Source organism: Dunckerocampus dactyliophorus, chromosome 14, assembly GCF_027744805.1.
Source record: "Dunckerocampus dactyliophorus isolate RoL2022-P2 chromosome 14, RoL_Ddac_1.1, whole genome shotgun sequence".
NCBI classification, from domain to species: Eukaryota; Metazoa; Chordata; class Actinopteri; order Syngnathiformes; family Syngnathidae; genus Dunckerocampus; species Dunckerocampus dactyliophorus.
Genome location: NC_072832.1, coordinates 19600210 through 19622708, shown reverse-complemented (window position 1 = coordinate 19622708; position 22499 = coordinate 19600210). Strand labels below are relative to the sequence as shown.

The window sequence follows — 22499 nt, the reverse complement described above, 5'->3', positions numbered from 1 at the left end:
CGCTAACAGCGGGCTGCTGCCTGGCTGTTTGCTGCGGCTAGCTTTACCCTTAGACTTAGCTCCATTGCCGGCTGTCAGTTTAGCAGAGCAAACGGCGACAACTTTCAGACCTTTCCGCAGGTGCATAAGATCAATGGATTAGATCGGTTTCATATGTAAGGATCCGCGATACCCCAAAATTAAGGAAATCTGCACTTTCGTCGGTACATGCTTAAAAAATACAGAAGAAGAATACATAAGAAGACAGTTGGACTCACGCGGTGTATTAATAACACGACAATGCAAGTGTTAACATGTACGCAAACCGAGGAACCTTTTTTATGTTAACCAAAAAGAACACTAACCGGGCCGTGTGCTAACCAATGAAGCCACACTGAACAAACCTTCATAGGACACAAAAATTCCCAACTAACTGCAATCAGAGTTGGTCTGACGAATGCGTACAGTTGTATTGGCATGTACTGTATAGTAGAGCTGCAATAATTAATTAACTCATTCAATACCAAAGACGTAGTTATAAGTTTTTACAAACCCGAACGCCCGATCCCAACAACGTGTTTATAGGCCCTTGGGCTTGTTTGCTTTTTTTGACATAACTCCACACTAATGGATTTCACTTCACAGCAATTTTAAGCTATAAAAACGGCCAGAAGGTGGCAAAAGTGCATTTGATTGGCAGAGATCATGTGGACGTAAAACCACACGATAGGATGGAGGAAGTGAGAGAGTGTGGAGGTCACGCATTGAAGGGAAATTTTAAGCATGCACACATACACACACATGCACACACTTGCACACACATAGTTCAGTTCCAACTGTGAAAATTGTAAAAAGTTTGTGGTGTTACGTTTGTAAATAAATGGTTATTTTGATGTAAAACAACCCCTTTTTGTGTTTGCGTCGGTATAGTTGTTCAGATGTTTGAGCTGTCACAAAAGCAAAAAATATTTTTATCAAAGTGAAAGTTATGCTTCACAAAAAGCTGTTTTTTGTCGGGAACTGATATTTCCTTAAACTTACCAATGTTCTACATCTGATTACTGTAACCCAGAAAAAGGTAGAAACAAACAGTTTTTTTTCTGATGAAAGGGATCAAATCTTTCTTTTGGTAGGTCCCATGTTTGTATAGCTATAGAACACAATATTCTGTGTGCCTTGAAAATAGTCTAAAATGGCCAGTACTGAAGGGGTTGTCTTTTGAAAAATTGTTGAGATTGAATGAGTTAATTCATTAATTATCCAGTTACCGTAATCAACTATTTTGGCATTCGATTAATAGTTTTTTCTGTAAAAATGTAAATATCTTCCGATTTCAGCCTCTCAAATGTGAATATGTTTTTCTTTCCTTCGTCATCCATGAAAGCAGACCTATTATCTGTTTTAGGAAAAACAAGATATTCTGGAAGTCAGTGATGAACATTTTTGAAAATTTTCGGATATGTTGCTGACCAAACCACGAACTGTTTGTGTTTGCTTCATATTGATTTGGTCTATGTAGGGCCAAACACATTACTCGATTAATCCAAACAGCAAGCTTCAGATTAATCGACTTAGAAAGTAATTCTTGGTTGTAGCCGTACTGCATAGTATCACTGATTTTCAAATGTTTTTAGAGACAGTGTTTGCATACTAAAATATTGCATCTTTGTTGCCAGCGGGAAGAAAAGATCATTAGAGTTGCTGTAGTGATAGAATGCCCAGTGGATATGACATTCAACATTGGTCACATGCTCTATCCAAACCTGTGACGGTTTGACCCACATTATGAGCAGTTAATGCCAGAAATGTCTGCTCTGTGCAGGTTGACGTTAAAGCTGAACAAAACAATGAAACCACCACAAACAGCATAAGTTAAAAAAGTAATGATTACCAAAAAAAAAAATTCCACAATGCAGTTGCATGTAGCATGTAGCCCCTTGCTATAAAGACCAAATGATATACTGTAAACCTTGCAGCCTTGTTGAGAGGATGAGATTTCACACATAATCAATACTTCCCAGTATGCTTCCCTACTCCTCCACCCTTCCCCCTATGTCGCTGTTTGCTTTCCAACTTACTACCCTTAAGTAAAAGGGATGCTACACGTATGACTGTCAGGCAGTAGAACTTGCAAAGTTTGTTTATCCACATCAAAACAACTGCTGGGTTTCACGTGACATCACATTTGATTGCCATAGTCACCAGCTCAGAGAGAGGGGGACAAGCGAGCGCATTTGTAACTGGAAGTCATGTAAAATCTTGGAAAAAGTCGTTACTAGGATAGTCCATCACAAAGGGAAAAAAGTACAAGAAACAGCAATAAAACGCAGAGAAAGGTGGCTGCTGAATATATGTCTCTCTTTTTGAGTGGAGCCGAGTCTGAAAAAGCTCCGGTTTGCAGTGACAACAACAAGCAAAATGTATCCTTAAACAAGAACGCTAAAATGTTCATAAAAATGTGAAATGCAGAGAGAATTTCCTTGCAACACAAAAGTATAGATTTGTCATTTCCTCATACCATTTCATCTAAATCAGGGGTGCGCACACTTTTTCCAGCCTGCAAGCTACTTTTAAAATGACCAGGTCCCAAAGATCTACCTCCTATGATAAATTATAGAAAAAACAGTCAAACCTGTCTTAGCGGCCACCTTTATAGAACGGCCACCTGCCTATAGCGGCCACTGAAAAATCCCCCGCTGAAAATTTATGTGTTATAGACCCTGTGTATAGCAGTCACCTGTCCAACGTGGCCAGCGGCCACCCATTTTGTCTCCCTTGGTCAATATCTGACCGCATATAGCGGCCAAAATGGCAACTCAAGCAGAAGCTTCATGCACGAAAAAGTTTCGTTTTTTAAGCAATGAAGCCGTCGTGTGTAGACTTTAATTACTGAGTCCTAGCTCGACATAAAAAAGCCATCTTCTTACTTTGCAACGCCGCCCTGAAAAGATTCAATGACGGCCAAAACGGTAATCTTCCCACTTTGCAATGCCGTGAATAGATTCTAAAATAGCCAAAACACCTGAATAAAACATAAAATATCACTTAATTGCCGACTAATTAGAGATTAGAAGCCCATTCAATAAGAAAGGAGCGATGGTATTGTTAGTTTACGACCATCTTCGCACCTCCTCCGCACTCAATTGTTCACGCACACACCCATTCATGACTGCTTCACGCGTATCCTGTACTTATATCTTCACGCTCGTTCACTAAAATTTTCATTTCTTGCTTTTAAAATCGTGTTTTAAACAAAATCAAAGAAGGAAATTTGTGACGTTCTGCAGGACAGGAGCGAGCGTCCCCTGTCCTGCGCTCTTATTTGGCGGGCTGTGCCTTCTCCGGGGAGGAAGAGGCAGCCGCTTCATGCCTGGTGGTCACACAGCTGCGGTCAATTAACATTTGTGGCGGATAAAAGGCCAGCGCCGTCGAATGTGTGGCGCTATTGTTGTCATTGTTGTTATTGATATTACTAGTTTCCTCACCAGAGCTGTTACCTGCTTATGTGTCAACAGAGCGTTTTCCCCTATGTCTCTTGGTTTTGCTCCAGTCGTTTTGTGAATACATGTTAATATGTGTGCGCACAAATTCAAAATGGCCACCAACCTGTCTATAGCGGCCACCTGCCTATAGCGGCCACGTTTGCTGTTTCCCTTCAGTGGCCGCTATAGACAGGTTTGACTGTATATATATTTCGACAGCAGCAAACCAGGACGTGACACTTCCCTTTGAATGGGTTAAACTTCAGCTTCACTTGTGTCCACTTGCATTGGAACACCAATATAAATTAAATCTTTAAGATTAAACGCTCTTAATGCACAACATAATCATCCAACTTACTAACTTGTTCATGTGACGCGCACAGAACTTCCTTCTTGCCTTCTTTCTTCTCTGCTGTTAGCTCTGCGCTGTGAGGTCTTCAAGCGCACTCGTAATTGTGAGTGTTAGGCGGAAATTGATTTTCATTTTTATTCACGTACCCCCATAACAATTGGCGTACCCCTGAGGGTGCACGTACCCCACATTGGGATGCTATACTTTACACATATAACATATATATACAATCTAATAGGGATGAGCGAGTACACCGTTGTCTGTATCTGTTCACCCATCTAAATGATATGTATCCGTATCTGTACTCGGAATGGGCGGGGCATAACCGGATGTGGGCGTAGTCTACAGGAAATGGGCGGGGCTTAAATCTGTACACTATTTTAAGTCTGAAATTGACATGGATTGATCAGAAGTTGCTATATTTATTGTTTATTATTCAGCTATATGTGTACTGTGTATGTGTATAAGTGATCTGTAAGACTAATTAGTTTTTAGTCGGGCTGTTAAAAGTAACGCTTTGACGGCGGTAACTAATTTATTTCATTAATTACATACATTTTCAAAATGTATTTAACATATATGCATCATGTAAAGCCACTGCTCTCTGTCATGATGACAGACAGCAGAACAGTGTAGCTCCCCACAGAGTCTGTCACTCCTTTATAACTTTATTCTGACCTGAACACATCAACAGCAGTGTAATTCAAACACCATTTATGTATTTCCAACTCTAAACTAAACAAATGTCTCGAGTCCATTCGTCATTGCAACGACACTTCCTCGTTGTCACTAGACAGACCACAAGACGCATTCACGGACACTCTGAGCATCATATCGATGTCCTTATTATGCGTGTATGTGTCTAAATCGGGTCACAAACACGGTGCCAGCGGGTACCAGGTGCCCCCTAAGGACCACATGAGTTGCTTGCCAGCCTGTTCTAAAGATAGATCAAATTACCTGCGAGCTGCATCAAATTTTTTGGGGTTGCTATTCTTTTTTAAATCACACATGTAAACTGAAAAGACAATATATTTAAAAAAGCACTTTAAACAATTGTATAAAGGCTGTTTTAGTAGTGCCCATTGTCTTATGTTCCTTTAAGTTAACATGTGATTAAACGTAGCTCCCAATTACGACGCAAGATGGGCACATGAATGCACCATGGCAGCAGCGGAGCTTGAGAGTTGTCGTCGTAACACGGACCTTGTTATTGATGTTCAGCTAACAGTGTGCGTCTATAAACGTGAGTAACTTGGTTATTTCTCATTCATTCAATGCTAGACGCTGTTTGCACCGCGATATTGTATGCGTTGTATGCTAAGCATCCAGCCTCCGAACCGGTCACTAACTGCTGAGCTAAGTTAGTTTCGTCAGCATTGCCACCAATGTATTATACTGTATTGTTAGTATGCTATTTCAATTTATTTAGTGCACTGGTGATAGGTGCGATGTTATGTTGCTGTGCATTTGTGGATATGTCTAGGGAGGGCTGGTCGCTGTGTGTGACTGGCCAATCACAGAGCGTGAAGAGTGAATACATAATGAGGATTTTCCGTCTTCACGATTATGGATAATGACGAGCTGCACTTGATTCATGCTCGTATTCGGCAAAAATGCATTATCTGTAACGGATACTCGAGTATCCGGCTCATCCCTACAATCTAACCAGTAAACTTTGAAACTACTACACTAAATACTAATGATTGGTATTTCACATTCACATTTTCGAAGTTTACAGGTAATCAAAGTAGTTGATATCGTTCACAAATATTTCACAATTCTATTCAGTATGGAATTACACATAATTCCTCAATAGTTGTGTACATAACGTCAGTAGTATGTCAGCCAAAATAGCTCCGTAGCGTTCATTAGAGACAGTTCATGTATTACGTCCAGTTAGCATTTGCTATCAAAAATTACCGATATACATGAAATGAAAATTATTCTGCATAAGGCAATGCACCATATTGGTCAAGGCAACATATTAAAAAGGTTTCAGCAATGGGCACATTTTGAAATAGTAGTTTAAGAAACGGAAGTGTAGAAAACACACATTTCTATAGTGGAGTTCATGACACGAAGCAAAGCCATCAAACTGCCATTTCACTTTTTTTCGACATAAGTAGCCACTACAAGTCAACTTTTGTTATAGATATAGGCATCTTACCACTGAGCTAGTTTATTCGTAATCAGAATAATATAGATGAAAGTTGCATCTCCTTGTGTAGTTTGAAATGTCTGTTCGCCAGTGCTGCAGGGGAGCAAGAGCGAATCAGAAGATGAGCTTCACGTCAGCTGACTGATGTCATATGACATCTACAAAGTGACGTTTATGCGATCGACCCAAACTATCGTCCAGTAGCTCACGATTGGCGTGATGGGAACCCCTGATCTAAATGGTCCAACAGTAATTTTTCAATAAACACCATAAATATACTGCCAAGATTACAAAGACTGCTTTGTTGCAACAAATGGAAAAATAACAAATAAAAAGGGAAAAGTCTGCACCACGTATTTGAACTTGTGACGTGATTGCATTGCTGACACATGCCAGCATCCGCTGGCGGCTACGTGCACCCTGGCCTGCCTCCCTGGTCCTGCCGCTCCATGAGGGCTCAAAGGCAGTTTGCCGAGATGTCTTTGGTCCCTTTCCAGCCTGGTTCTCCTGACTTCTTGGCTTGGAAGCATGCCAAGCGATGAACCACGGAGGGCTTGGATGTGTGACAGGGTCCGGGGCTTCTCGTATACTGGAAATAGTGCGTGAAAACTGCCTGAAACGACGAGCAGACATCATCACCCGGGGGCTTGGCTATAAAGCTCACACTTTGCCAAACAGTGTAGTGAAACACATGCAACAATGTATTAATGCAGACTGATTTGGTGTAAGAATGCAGGTAGACATGTTAGAAGATGCCGAAGATAAGCTTTCGTTGCTTTTCAATCATATTGTTTTCAACTGTGTTATCTCTTAGGGATGCCCCAATGGATCGGCCACCGATTAGTATCGGATGACTTCCGTAAAAAACATGTGATCGGCATATACCGATAAATGCCTTTCAAAGCCGATCACAAAGACCCGTTGCCGCGCAGCATCGACATGACAATTCATTTCATGACAACACAGACATGACAGGAATGTGCATGTGTGCTGTGTCACGTAGGGTTCCCAACACCCGTATTGAGCCGACGAGGAACGCACTTTGTCCCGTTTTGCCGTGAGAATCAACACTAGTCTGTAAAACCTCAGTAGTTCCTGTTTGACAGATTGACACAGGCTATGCCAATCTATGCCAGTATGTTTGATCACTCCCTAATCAAATCGGTGTTCGACTTTTGCATCTTTCTTTACACACTTTTGCCTTGCTGGTCATGGCTGCAGCTAACTAACTAGCTAGCTAGAATTATCTGCCTAGCTTCTCGTCTTCGGACTCCAAATGTGATTTTTTTTTTGGTTTTTGTTTTTTTTTTGTTTAACCACAGTGACATTTTGTTTTTAAAATAAACAAGCAATGTGGTTAGTTTGGAGCTTGTTTTTGTCCCATGGGGATGTGGATATTACATCCAGATATTACATCAGGTAACGACTAACTTTTTAAAGTGTCGATTGTTGTCATTATACTAATTATTTCTTGTCCACCAAACACTATTTGTGTGTTGTTATTTAATGAACATTACCTAAATGCCAGGGGCCCTTAGAATTGTCAAGGCAAGTCTGGCCAAAAGCACTCATCATAAATAAATTGAAAAATGTACACTTAATCCATGTGATCGGTATCGGCAAATCTCACTAATGGATGATGGGTATCTGAATGGGCAGCATAAAACCCGAGCATCCCTTGTCTTCATGCATCACACCACGTACACTCACCCAAATGGAGCAAATATTTTCAACGTGCATCGTTATTCGCTTTAATTTACAAAGATTTGTACATCCATACTGTATGTATGTGGCCACATTGAATGTTTGCACCCCAAGCCTCATTCCAGAAGTGACAGGAACTGCTCTAGGTCAGATGGAGGAAACCCAGCAATAACCCGCATCTTTTTTCTTTATGTTGATTCAAGTAAAGTTCTGTACTTGGTACGCCAATAATTGTCAAGGAGTGAAAATAAATTACATTTTCAACTTTATGACGTATAAAGGAAAACAAGTCCCTCTCTGCATGTGTCAGGATTAATTACTCTTGGTAAGATGTTTTTATGTGCAGCAGATGAGTTGTAAGGATCAATTGGTCAGTGATGTGAGAGAGATGTGATTGAGTATGACATCCGTCCATCTATTTTCTTCAGCTTATCTTGTTCTTGGGTCATACGAAGTGAATGAGCAATGAGCAATAATGCAGTCACATCATGTATACAGAAGAGTGAAATTTGGTTAGTTTGATTTAAAGAAGAGTCCACACATATGTGTCCGGTAAAGCGTTTGCCCCCTTCCTGATTTCTTTTTTTTTTTTTCTATAGATAAATAATACATAGATAATCAGTCACAAAAGTTTATAAAGCCATTTCTAAAGATTTGGGACTCCAGCGAACCACAGTGAGAGCCATTATCCGCAAATGCCGAAAACATGGAACAGTGGTGAATCGTCCGAGGAGTGGCAGACCAACCAAACTTACCCCAAGAACGCAGCAACGGCTCATCCAAGCGGTCACAAAAGACCCCACAACAATATCCAAAGAATTGCAGTCCCCTGCAGTCGCCTCAGTTAAGGTCAGTGTTCATGACTCCACCATAAGAAAGACACTGGGCAAAAGCGGCCTGCATGGCAGAGTTCCAAGACGAAAACCACTGCTGAACAAAAAGAAAGAAGGCTGTTCTCAATTTTGCCAGAAAGCATCTTGATGATCCCCAAGACTGAGGGAAAATACTTGCTTCAGGACAAGACTTGCTGTGATAAATGGAACGATGAATTCTGCTGTCTACCAAAAAAATCCTGAAAAATCCAGTTATTAGGTTTAGGGGGCAATCACTTTTTCACACAGGACCATGTAGGTTTGGATTTTTTCTCCCTTAATAATAAAAAGATTCATTTAAAAACTACATTTTGTGTTCATTCGTGTTAGTTAGTTAGTTTGATGATCTGAAACATTTAAGTGTGACAAACATGCAAAAAAACCCAGAAATCATGAAGAGGGCAAACACTTTTTCACACCACTGTAGCTACCGGAAGTGTGTTGTGTGTGTTGAGAATGTCTAGTCATCTGTTGACGGACAAGACGAGCTGGGTGGAAGAATAAACGTGCCTATCGTCCTTATTTCACTCAAAATTTGCACGACGTCAGCAGGCATCGTAAATCTCTCGTTTGCATTAACGAGCGGTCAACCACAACATACTGTAGTGTAAACTCACACTCATACAGCCTGAGTCTCACACACACAGCCACACTAGCATGCTCTGCTAAACTAAGCTAACCCCACTACCTTCCATTCTGCTTCTTTAGAGAGAAGTTTAGAAGTTTTTTTGCTAAGTTTTACAGGTGTTTCAGGCTGCCGTTTTGACATGTTAAGTTCAGGAGTTGGTTGGTTAGTGTTTGTTATCAGTTTCAATTGAATCTGTGATTGTGATCACAGCATTTTATTCACAGTATGTCAACGTCTGCGAGGTTCTGCGTTTAACAGTATCTGTATGTAGCGCCCAGTGATTCTTTCTGAGGTGCGATATTAGATTAGAAGTGCCAAAGGAAGATGGCTTACTGCCCCCTCACAGTGCTTTACAATCATTGGAAATAATTCCAGACCGCGGACATACAGACCTAGCAAGCTTGTTGCTGTGTGGAGCGCGATGTCATAACTTGTGCACCGCTATCATTATCAGCAGAAAATCAGAAAACCGATACTGAACCGATCACCAAGTATCACATATTCTTTGCTTGAGTAGTACACAATAAATACAATAAAGGGACAAAGCAAAAAACACTTTGCCTCATCTTTACGTAAATGCTGACTTTTGAAAAGTTTTGTTTCAGCCACCCAATACTCTGCTATTTCCGAAAAGGTGTCAATACGACCCTACATGTGTAGACATACCACTGATATTACATTCTGAAAAACAAAAGGTTGTTATCGCATATAAACACACGCACTACCATTAGCGAGTCATTTTTAATTACCCTTTCTGCCAGCAGGTCATCTGCATGTAGTCACCCCTGTGGCGTCTCTTGTGTTTTGCAAACATCTTTGTAATGGCCTAGTTGGAATGTATGTAGGGGTGAATTAGCATACAGGGCTCTTTGTTTAGTATGAGTGGTAAAATGTTTGTGGAAAACACACCCATATCTTGAACGGTTGGTCTGTCTCTATGGTGAAAATGAGAGTTCTCTTGAAGCGCCGCCATCTCGTAGTGTCAGACGGTGGGCGCAGTGGCTAACATGGCAATGAAGTTAATAATGATGGATGTTTTTCTTCTTGCAGCTCATCTCCATAACAATGTATGTATTTTATGTAAGAGTGGAACAGTGTCATTGATATGCAAGTCCAACATACTTACAGTACTGTGAGAGAGTATACATCAATAGTTTCTCTGGATAATTTTGAGTGTTCAATTTAATCAAATCTTGTTTGTCATCAGGACCAAATAGTGGTTTTCTCTTTATCCTGCAGCTGCCTAAAGCCACTTTCAATGGCTGTAGATGTTTTCACTTTTGCATAGAAATGACCTCTACTATTACACTACTCTCACAAGCGCAGCCACTCTGTTCTTTTTTAGCACACACCCCTTTTTTTTCCTCCTTTTCCGTTGCCCTTGTGGATTTCCCTCTCTGTCTTATGCATGTCCATACAATGCAGCGAAGGTTTGTTATTTAGCACCAAAGAAACACTCAATTTAACACAGTATTTTACCGTGCTCCTATAGTTTCAATTTTAGTCAGGATTAACAAGGCTTAAATATAAAACATGGGGCTGCAACTAACGATTATTCTCTGAGTCGATTAATCTGAAGCTTGTTGTTCCAATTAATCAAGTAATTGGTTCGGCGCTGTGTACCAAATCAGTGTGTACCAAACACAAACGGTCAGTGGTTTGGTCCACAACATTCATCAGTTTGGGATTTTGGATCCTATTGTGTTTACAGTAATCACTCGTTTATCATGGTTAATTGGTTTGAGACCCAGCCGTGATAAGTGAATTTTTGCAAAGTAGTATTCCTTATTTATAAATGGAATATTTTCATACTGAGAGCATAGAAAACTTGTTTAAGTTAACATTATTAGAAACACCCCATAATCACCTTTACACTCCTATTACCCAACATAGTAGACATACTGTAATAAGAGAAAATAAGCCATTTAAGACAAACGAGATTCGTGATCATGTGCGTTGCTGTAAATGATCGGGGAACTGATTGGGGGCGGACAGGACGTGACTTTGGGGGTTCAGAGTTGAGTTTCAGCTTGGCGTGGGTTACAATAGTAGTTTTTATTTGGGACTTTTTATTACGGACTATTGTGCTTGTTGTGAGATAATTCAAACCTTCCATAAAAGCCTGTTGTTCCTGCAATCAAGTCTGGTGCGTGTGTGTCTCACCGAACATTACATTAATATTACTGACACCTAGTGACCAGTGTAGAATACTAACATCAACACAACATCTTTGAATGCATCTTCTGAATGCCTTATATTTGTATTTTACTTCATTTAGCCATTTTTATTCTTGAAAATGCTTAATTTAGGCAAAAGATATGTAACATTGGCTTAAATATCCATATAATAGACAGCATTCATCCACAAAACAGCATGATTTGTGAAAAAACGTGATCGAGTAAGGCTGTGAAATTTGAATCGCAAAGTGGTGAGGGATTACTTACTGTATATATATTATTGATATCTGATTCAGTAATTGTGGCCAGTATTTTGCCGATTCTGAATATTACATCTGACTGTCCCTAGTTAATAGTGCTGTCTGCCTTGCTTAGGTAATGCATGGGGAGAAGTTTTGAATGTATATATTTCACCCTTTTCCTGCTCCGATGTTGCAAGCCACGCCCCACGTAACACACACATTATTTTGTGTAATCAAGAAAATTGATTCAGTATGTCATTTGGAATTTCTAAAATTTTATTTTTATTCCTGGAAAATATTGCCACTTTAGCTAGGTTTTGGAAAGCCCACTGAGTTTTCTGTAATAGAAAACATTTTCTCTCTCCCAGATGCTCCAGATGGTAGCGGAAAAGTCAATGATGAACTGGACATTTTTGGACCAATGGTCTCCAACCCTCTCCCCTCCTCCAGCAACACACAGCAGGCCCAGGTAATACGCACAGACACATACACACACACACACGCTTTCATCATCTGCTTATCAGTGTATGCCTGCTGCTTTGCAGACGGTCTACTGAGACCGATGAAGCAATGGCAACACAAACACACCATGGCAGAGTCTAAAACACAACATCTCTTCAATAATTGATGTCCTATTTACATGCACACACACACACACTGGATTATATCAAAGTGAACTGTCATACCTTTTGTTTTACAGAATCACTTTCAGCATGTCCTTGAAAGCACTGTGGGCCTGTCTCACAAATTCAGCCTATGGGGGACTGGGAAATATAAAAATCCAGTGGTGGTAGCACTTTTTGAATAATGAAGTCTTTACACTGCATAAATTTTAATGCACTTAACTGGTTTTATTTGGTGTCAGCTAACTCACTACATTAAATTTTCCATTAGTGTCACAGACGCATAATATGCATTAGTCCACACAAGAGCCACTGACCAATTACAAGTTGTTTTTTAAGGTTAACTACCTATTTCACTGTCACACATTGAAATATTTTGAATTAAAAAGTTGGTTTCCTAAATAGTGGAATCTGCAACACCGAGTGCCCCTGAAATCGCACATTTTTCATCATCATGTCGCAACTCATACCAAGTCATACTTCTTTGTAAAACATATTGATCCACAACTGTCAATAGGTCAAACTTTTTGCTCAAGCAATGAGTTGACAATTTTGAAGACATTCTCAGACAAAAAAATAGGTTTGGTGGCACTGTGCCGGTAAGAAGTTTACATAGACAACACAAGTACTCATCATGTCCTTGAATGTGAATTCATTTTATTTCTTAATGATTTATTTGAATGGTTCTTCTTCCTGGACAGAATACAATGTACATCTTCAATTACCGTAATTTCCGGTGTATAAGATGCTACTTTTTTCTTAAACTTTGAACCCTGTGGCTTATACAGCGGTGCGGGTAATTTATGGCTAAATTCTAATCTCGTGACATCTCCTTTACTTTAGAGCCACTACTAATTTTGGTTTGGTTTGGTTTGGTTTAGTTTATTTGAACATGAAGGTTCCAATGGAATACATCTCATGAATCATCCTTTCACAGTTCCACATGTCCAAAAGGAGTAGGAAGAAGCAAAGTTTATTTAATCCTACCCCCCATCCATTCCACATCTAGTGCAGTACATGTTGTTCACTTCCTGCATTCCATCTCATATTTTCTAGAATAATCAGTGTAACAATAAATAATAAATAACAGTAAGAAGACAAAAGAAATTGAAAAAAAAAACAAAACAAAAAAAACGAGCATGACAGAACAATCATTGTGATAATCAAGACTCTTCTGTCTTGTAGTTAGCAAACATCAACTGCTTGTATTGTTTTTTGAATTTACTCATCTCTGTACATTGTTTGACTTCCTTACTTAATCCGTTCCATAATTTAATTGCACATACAGAAATGCTGTGGGTTTCAGCGTTGTTCTCGCATATAAATGTTTTAAGTTTAATTTTCCTCTAAGATCATATTTCTCCTCTCTAATTGAAAAATACTGTATGAGATTTTTGGGTAACAAGTTATTATTAACTTTATGCATTATTCTAGCGGTTTGAAAGGATACTAAATTTGCTAATTTTAATATCAGGGGTAATCTGTTTCTGTCAAACCATGACTTTAATATGACCACTTCATCCTTGACCTTTTTAATGAGTTCTTGTGTGCTTTCGCCAGAACAAAAGGCAGTGGTATCATCCGCAAATAATACCAACTTTAAGTCCTTTATTTCTTTACAAATGTCATTGATATTCAAATTGAACAGTTTTGGTCCCAATATGGACCCCTGGGGTACTCCACACGTAGTGTATAAACTCCCAAATGTATATTCTCCTAGCTTTACAAATTGCTTCCTGTTTGCTAGATAGCTTTTAACCCAATTCAAAACTAATCCTCTAATTCCGTACCTTTCTAATTTTGATGTTAAAATACTGTGATTAATTGTATCAAAGCCTTTTGCCAGATCCATAAAGACTGCAGCTGCACATCTTCTGTTGTCCATAGCAGTAGTGATTTCCTCCGTGATTTCGATCAGTGCCATATAAATTGAAATGTTGTTCTTTAAGATGATACTGTGAGTCAGACTGTAACCACCTCCTGCAATTTCCAGTGGTACTTTCAAGCTTGTCGTGACTTTCTTTTAATTCATAGCTCATGAGTGGCTCCTGCCAAATAAAGAGCTCCCTGGTCCTCACGGACTCATGCGTGCCACAATATGCCATTTTATGCCATATTCATTTTGAATTTTCTTTCATGTTAATAGGGTCAAATTATACACGCAAGCTCAAATATGTACATCAGGTCACCTAACTCTTATAATACGTGGTGCTGAAGGTTCCAAAATATCTTTTAACATGATAAAGGCAAGTGATCATGATGGACTGCAGCTGGTCATAGCCCCTTTTCCACCAAATGGGCATAGACCTTTTAGTTCTTGGTAACTGGAGTTACTAAAAGGTTCTTAGAACTAAAAGGCATGTTGACGCAAGTCAGCTTGATGACACTACAGAAGCAACATTGGGCTGTAAACATGCCAGTCATGCACTCACATTTCAGAAATAATTGCTGACTCAGTATTACCACACAATTTATATACTACTCTATATTACATGATATAATGTAGAATTCCACATATTATCTGCACCCATAGCCACAGACGCTATTTGGTTGAGATGTTTATTGTGTAATATTTTTAAGGTTGTCAAAATAACTCATTAACGCCGATAACTAATTTATATATTTAAGTGATTTTGTTAAAAATGTTACCGTAATTTATGGTGCACTTTATGGCAAGCCCCGCCTCGCTGGAGGAAAGTGTAGCGTCCCCACCGATGTATACAGTCTGAAACTCTTGTATAACTTTATTCCAACCTTAGCAGCTCAGTTCCAACACTATACGCTGTATAGTGTATGTATCTCCAACTCACAAACACATCTTTCCACGGAACAACACTCTATCATTCTCTAAAACAGTACTGTGAGGAACATTCACAGACACTCCCCACTTGGAACAGCAACACAACAAAAAAGCAGGGTTGTAGGAGACGATTGGACGTCTGCGAGAAACAACAACTACTAAAGTTTATTCAACCAATCTTATGTTTTCCACTCAAAAAAGACCAATGGTTAAGATGGTCCTAGTGTTTGAAAATGACAATACTATTCTAAATACCTGCAACTCCAGCCTATAGCTGACCACAGGTGAATTGCAAGATACATTGTATCGAGACACATTAAATTATAGTCTGTACTGTTTTAGCTTGATTTCATTTTTGGTGCATCTGGAGCTGTTAATTAACATATTATGTTAAATACTGTATATACACTCCTGATCAAAAATTTTCGACCACTTGAAAAATTGCAAGAATTTGCATTTTGCACTGTTGGACCATAAGGAGGTTCTAAGTGGAGCTGCAAAATAAAAAAATAAAAAAATGGGAGTGAAACAAAAAAACAAAGAGTAAGCAATTTATTGCAAACAAGCATTAAAGTGAAAGAGGCTGTTCATCATCTGATCAAAAGTTTAAGACCATAGATCAAAAACTCCAAACCCCCCCTAAAATAGGAATTAAATTTTCAAACCAGGACTCCATAATGAGTAGCTGTGCCATTCTTGTTAATCACCTCAAAAAATGATTTGTGCATGCTTGGTGCCAGTTTTTCCAGGAGGCTAGTGGAAATGTTGCACCAGGTGGTGAAGATGGCTTCATGGAAGGCATCCACTGTCTGGAACTGATGTCCATTTTTGTAAACTTGCTTTGCCATCCATCCTCAAATGTTCTCAATTGGATTTAAATCAGGGGAACATGCAGGATGGTCCAAAAGAGTGAGGTTATTCCTTTGGAAGAAGTCCTTTGTCAGGCAGGCATTTTGAACTGCAGCGTTGGCCTGTTGAAAATGCCATTCATTACCACACAGACGACGGATGCCCCCTGCAGCATCTCCACATAGCACCTGCACAACCTAAAGCTCCACTGCTTAATTGAAGGAAAAAGCACCCCAGATCATGATGGCACCCCTCCACTGTGTCGTGTGGAAAGCATCTCAGGTGGGATCTCCTTGGCAGGCCAGTAACATTGGAAGCCATCAGGACCGTCAAGGTTTTATTTTTTCGCATCAGAGAATGAAACTTCTTCCACCTTTCAATGTCCCAGTTTGGTGCTCTCCTGCAAATTCGCAAATGTGCAATTTTTTGGCGTTGAAGGAGACGAGGCCTTTGAAGACTTTTCTTCTTAAAACCCTTCTCTCGCAGATGCCGTCTGATGGTTATTGGATTTCACTCGGCACCAGTAACAACCTTCATTTGGGCCGAGGATCATCCTGTGTGTTGACAGACAACCAACTGGACTCCGGCTCAGGGCCGGTGACATTTTTTGGGTCTACCACTTGACTTTTTTGTTCCATAACCATCAGGATCTTTGAAGAAGTTTCAAGTGACTGTCTTACTGCGTCCAACCTCAGCAGCAATGGCGCGCTGCGAGAGGCCTTGTTTATGCAGCTCAACAATTCGATCGCTTTTAAAGAGAGCCTTTTTGCCTTTGCCATGAAGAGATCCTGACAGTGTGAATACCTGACCGAATATGATAGTGAATCCACGTTTTCCAGGATTTTGGCTTTTAAAGGCTATGGTCTTAAAACGTTTGATCAGCTGATGAACAGCCTATTTCACTTAAATGCTCGTTTGCAATAAATTGCTTTCTCAAAAAAAAAATTGTCTCACTCTCATTTCTTCTTTTTGCATTTTGAAGCTCTATTTAAAACCTGCTTAAAATGCAACAGTGCAAAATGTAAATTCTTGCAATTTTTCAACTGGTCTTAAAATTTTGATAAAGAGTGTATAATCGTGTCTTGTCATTTATCTTTCTGGCCATATAATACGGTGAATATTTGCATTTTTCAGACACATTTAAAAATGCTGATCAGTCATGATTGATTCATTTGTAAATTCATTTGTTAATCTCATTAAAAATGTTAATCATTTGGCAGCCCTAATAAAAATGTTTGCACAGAGCTATTAGTTATGTGGTGTCCTTTTCTTAAATTTCCTCCTCAGTTCAATATGGATCCTCCAGAAATAGTGTCAAACTATTTCTGGTTTGATTCCTGCATATTCTGTGGAAGTGTCCTTCTCTCTCATTCCTCTGGAACACTGCACAGAAACACGACACAGCAATTACAGCAGTGCAGCGTTATGTTATATAAATGATTCATTGCCAACAATATACTGTTTTGTGGCTGACATATTTATTTAACTCCATGTCTGTGCCTCGCAGTTGAAGAGGAGGGCTAAGATCAAAGGCTACAACACGCTCAGCTTGCCTTGTCTGAAAAGCGCATTAGAACAACAAATGTCATGAACAATTTTCTATACATGTACTGTACATTTTCGTTGTTTCAGATTTTATTTTAAATATACTTCAAAACATTTATTGGATGAGTTTAAATGCATGTAAAGCGTTTGGGAGGGGATGGTCTCGTGTATAAGTGTTTTCAGTTAAATTTTTCCCTGAGGTCATATTTCTCCTCTCTTGTTGAGATGAGTTTTGGGGAGCAGGTTATTGTTTGCCTTTTGCAGAATCTTACCTGTTTACTAAAATGTACTAGATCAGCAAATGTTAGTAATTGTGATTGTAGAAATAAAGGGTTTGTATGTTCTCTATAAGCAGCATTATGACTTATCCTAACTGATCTTCAGCCTGTTAGTTTTCCTTGCTACGGCCGTTAACGCTTGTAATTTGTTTATTTCGGTGAGTTTGTACCTCTCCTCTCACCAGTCCGACACTATTCTGGTCTTGTGATCCCGAAGTATAGTCAGGAAGACAGCAAAATACTCGGGGAGCAAAAGCGTAGCTCTTGCCATGAACGTCCTTTCTGGTCAACAGGAAGTGATGTATAAATAAAGTCCATCGTATCCAATTCTTAAAGCAGCTTTTCACTGGTTAGAAATATAAGTACTCTCTGAATGCACTGTGCATGTCACAGACTTACTTCTCCCCATACACAGACTCCCACAAGGTTGTATTTTGGGATTTAGAAGGCAGATTTATCTTTATGACTGTGATTAGCCAGGTGCGAGAAGAAAGAGGAAGCCGTAGCCTGCTGAGTCTCGCAGCTATTAACTGACACCTGGGAGCACTTGCTTATCTGTGAATATGTCAATTACTAAAATGTGATTACAGTGTTGTGGGAGGGGGAGAATTTGTGTTTTTCTTTCTATCTGTCTTTCCCTTGTGCACATATTTTTGCATGCAGTGTGTTTAAGCGTTATCATAGTTTTAAATAGGTTTCATAATAAATAAACAAGAATGAGAGCAGGGATTTCATGTAGAAACTTTCACACGAATTTGAGCTATACAGTAATAGACGGCTCACAAAAGTTATTCGGATATTCGGCTTTCATATTCGGTGAAATTTTAGAATGAAGCAAAAAAAAAAAACCCACTATAACCTTTCCAGGCGAACTTACTTTGACCTACTCTAAACCTTTGAGTGCACATATCCAAGTGTTTGGTTGAATTTGGCTTATTTGAGAGTATATTGTTAAAAATTTGCATCACCTGACTGTACTTGTATTCTACAAAGGGTGTCACAATTCTTATGCTGATTATGATGCTAAAAATGCATGTCTTCAAAATCTCTGATACAGAAATGATACAAAAGTGACTCGTTTGTTACCTATGTGCCATACCTTTGACATGCATTATATGATGCTCGGTGGTTGTACAGAGTAAATAGTTGGTAAATTTAGTGGACAATGCAGCGACCCACTACTTAAATGATTGCAATGAGAGAAGACCGGTGAGATCACTGGAATGTAACAACTATTGTGGTTTCAAGATACAACTGTCGTAAGTGCGAGGAGTAATTTGAGGCTATTTCTCTTTGATTCAAAGATTATCAACCTAACCTGACAAGCTCCTGTAAATAGTTGAAATGTAAAATAAAACTCAAGAAAATCTACTGGAGTTGATAAAGCATCCTCAATGATCTTCTCAGCCTTTTCAGGAACAGGCTGTCTTTAGTCCAAAAGAACTCGACAGTTGATAACCACAAAGCAGTTATGGATAGATAGAAATTCCTTGTTCCAAGTCAAACTGCTGACAATCTGAGATCCAGCAAAATGGAGGACCCATTTTGCTAAAGTGACTTAAACAGCAGTGGGCAGCTGCTAAAGGTTCAGAGTTAATCTTATTCACAAAACAGGCAGACAAGATGATGGAGAACGAGTTTCGGGAAGAGTTCTCTAGAGTCTATAGGGACCATTGTAAGTAATGGATGCAAGCGCTAACGACAAAGTTTAACTCGAATTTGAAACGGCTGGTGGAAAAGAAAACATTGAGCTTAAAGAGCACTTGGAAGATGATGTGGAAGAAATCAATGCAAAGTTAATGGAAACAGATTTTTGCCTTGACACACTTATTGGAAAGATATAAGCAGGATAGTCTTATATCTGTGATCAGAAGGCCCAAAGAAGACTGTGACATACAGTAGTTAAAGGCGCATCCCCTGCTGATACTTAATAGCTACAAATCACTCCTGGATGACTTTGAAGAACAGGTGACCGAAGCAATGAAAGCTGTGGGAAATGTGGGTACCACAGAGTGCGATGAAGGGACTAAAGACCAGGGTCCAAACTATTCTGAAGAAATGATGTCCAAAAAAGCCCAGTTTTGCATCCCACAGACTAAGGAAATGCTGGTGCAACGGGCATCAGTACGTCAACCAACAGTCCCTGTCCAGTCCGTAAAAATCAAAGTGACTCGTCTATCCATGTTCAGTGGTTGCAACAGAGACTATTATTGATGGAAGAAAGATAGGGAATCACTGCAAAGACAAGCAACATCTGCTTTACAAGTCTTTTTTGTGCGGCGCAAAGGGCTGAAACGTCTCAGCTGGAGATATTGTGTGGGTTGCTGATTAAAATGCGGTGAGAGGGCAGCAGAATCTAGCCCGAGTGATCAGTGCTAACACTGACGATAAAGGCATTGTAAGAGACGTTCAGGTCAAGTTCTCGCCAAGTTGCCCAATAGCAACTACAAAGTACATCACATTCCAGAAGAAACCAGTCGAACTCAAAAGGACAAACTCCAACTACAATTCTATCACAGAGGCCGCACGGTGGCCTAGTGGTTAGCATGTAGGCCGCACAGGAGATTTGGAAGATCTGGGTTTATGTCTTCGTAGTGGGCATCTCTGTGTGCAGTTTGCATGTTGTGCATTTGTTCTTCTGTAAATGGGTTTTCTCCTGGTACGCCAAGCTTCCGCTCACATTTCAGAAATATGCATGTTAGCTTAATTGGAGACTCTAAATTGTCCATAGGCATCAAAGTCATCTGGGAGCATACCTGTAGTCTGTGTAGTAATTTGATGCTATTGCTCTTGAATTCAAAGGTTATCAACATAATCTGACAAGCTCCTGTAAGTGTGAAATAAAAATCTAGAAACTCTACTGGAGTTGATAAAGCGTCCTTGATGATCTTCTCAGCCTTTTCAAGTGCAGGCTGGCTTTAGTCCAAAATAACTTGACACCAACTGTTCATTTCAGTACTTTTTTGGACAACTTCCATCCATTTTCCTCCGCTTACCCAGGTATGGGTTGCGGTGGCAGCAGTCTCAGTAGGGAAGGCCAGACTTCCCAGTCTCTGACCACCTCTTCCAGGGGCGACACCAAAGTATTCCCAGGCCAGCTGTGAGACATAAACCCACCAGCATGTGCTAGGTGTGCCCCGGGACCTCCTCTTGGCTGGAAGGCGTCCAGGAGGCATCTTGACTAGATGCCTGAGCCACCTCAACTGGCTCGACTTATCGCAATGAAACCCAGGCTCCTGCTCCGGTAGTTCAAGGCACATTGTAGCACTCCATGGACCCCATACACCCAGAGCACCTCCATAGGACACCGTGAGGGATGTGGTCAAATGTCTTTTCCAAGTCCGCTAAGCACATGTGGACAGGGTGGGCAAACTCCCATCCACTCTCTAGACCCTTGCAAGGGTGTAGAGCTGGTCCAGTGTTCCACGACCAGGATGAAAATCACATTGTAGCAGAGGTTTGATTAATAGTCGTACCCTTTTCTCCAGCACTCTGCAATAGACTTTCTCAGCGAGACTGAGGTATGTGTGCCTGTGAATATTCTTATTCATCCAGGTCATTATATTCTCAGGGCACTCAATCAATTGCAGCTGGACTGTTAAGGTTGTCTTGGAAGACACTTGTGCACCTCCGGGTTCGTACTGGTGGATTGTGGCTTTGTATTCATTTAGTGCTTTTAATTTGATGTTGTTCCTGTCAGTTTTATACAATACATAAGATAAATTGGTTCTCTATAATTTATGTATGTTTTGCTGATGTGTTGAAAACCTTTCCTGGTGACTAGCTAGCGCTCTACTTATGCTAGCGCTACTAATGCTATTTAGATCCATTCTTGTCTTCATTCAAGGTCACATTGACACAAGCCTCCAAATAGCTGTCCTCGGCTATGCTTGTCGATAACTAGCAGCTCGTAACCCGAATTTTAGCTTGCAGTTCAAAGCAAAAAATGAGCCGAGAGATGGCTCGCATCTAAAAAAAACTCGGTAGTTGGCACACTCATATGCCAAGGTACCACTGTATAAATGACAATATAAAACAACAGTGCTTCAGTACCGTCTCGCTTGTCACTGGCAAGTTGATGTATTCTGTGACAACTCAAGTCATAGCGACAGCAGATACAAATAACTTGGGTCTTGTTGCGGGGGACATCTGCCAGGGCTTTGATGTTAAAGTTACCATTCAAAATACCCTTTTCTTTGTCCATTTCTACTCAATATTTGTTCCTGCTTGTGGCACCACATCTACCGCTGCTTTTCCTCAAACTATGGTGTGGGCCAAGGGTCAAATAGGACGTGTGCTTGTTAATCGCGGGTGAAAAAAACAGTGCCGTTAAAGGAAATGTCCATTCATACGTTAACGCATTAACTTTGACAGCCCTAATATACAGTATATACTGTATATTAGTGCTGTCAAGTGAGTTTGATCAAGTTAATCACATGTCTAGTCATCACACATTTACTTTTGGCTGAAGTAGACTACATCTGTTGAAGTACTACAGTTGGCTTATATTCTGTTTTGAGATAAAAGTAATACAGGTATGGTGTTTGAATAAAGAATTAACAAACCAGCATTTTAAAACTAACAGCTATACACATAAAGACGATACAATGTTATTTGCTGAGCAAAGCATGTGCGTGACATACGGCAAGTGCTGGCATGGTAGACTCCTGGCGGCTGCCATCATATTTCGCGCACTATTTGTCCCTACAGTGGCAACCTTGTCTATTATCCCCAACTCCTTAGCAGCATCAAGAAAACCTTCTGCTTTCAAAAAATGAACAATGTAGAACATAATTACAAACAATAC

The 22499-nt window shown here is 39.9% G+C and overlaps 1 protein-coding gene across 4 annotated transcripts in view; it reads left to right on the top strand.

Annotated features, from left to right (window-relative positions):
* Positions 1-22499, top strand: part of LOC129194384 (stromal membrane-associated protein 1-like) — a 131089-nt gene that overhangs the window by 87411 nt on the left and 21179 nt on the right. For all 4 annotated transcript variants that reach the window (XM_054799588.1, XM_054799587.1, XM_054799586.1 and 1 more), the window contains one exon: positions 11966-12066. In XM_054799588.1, the coding sequence (XP_054655563.1) occupies positions 11966-12066 (101 nt within the window). The remainder of the gene's footprint in view (positions 1-11965; positions 12067-22499) is intronic.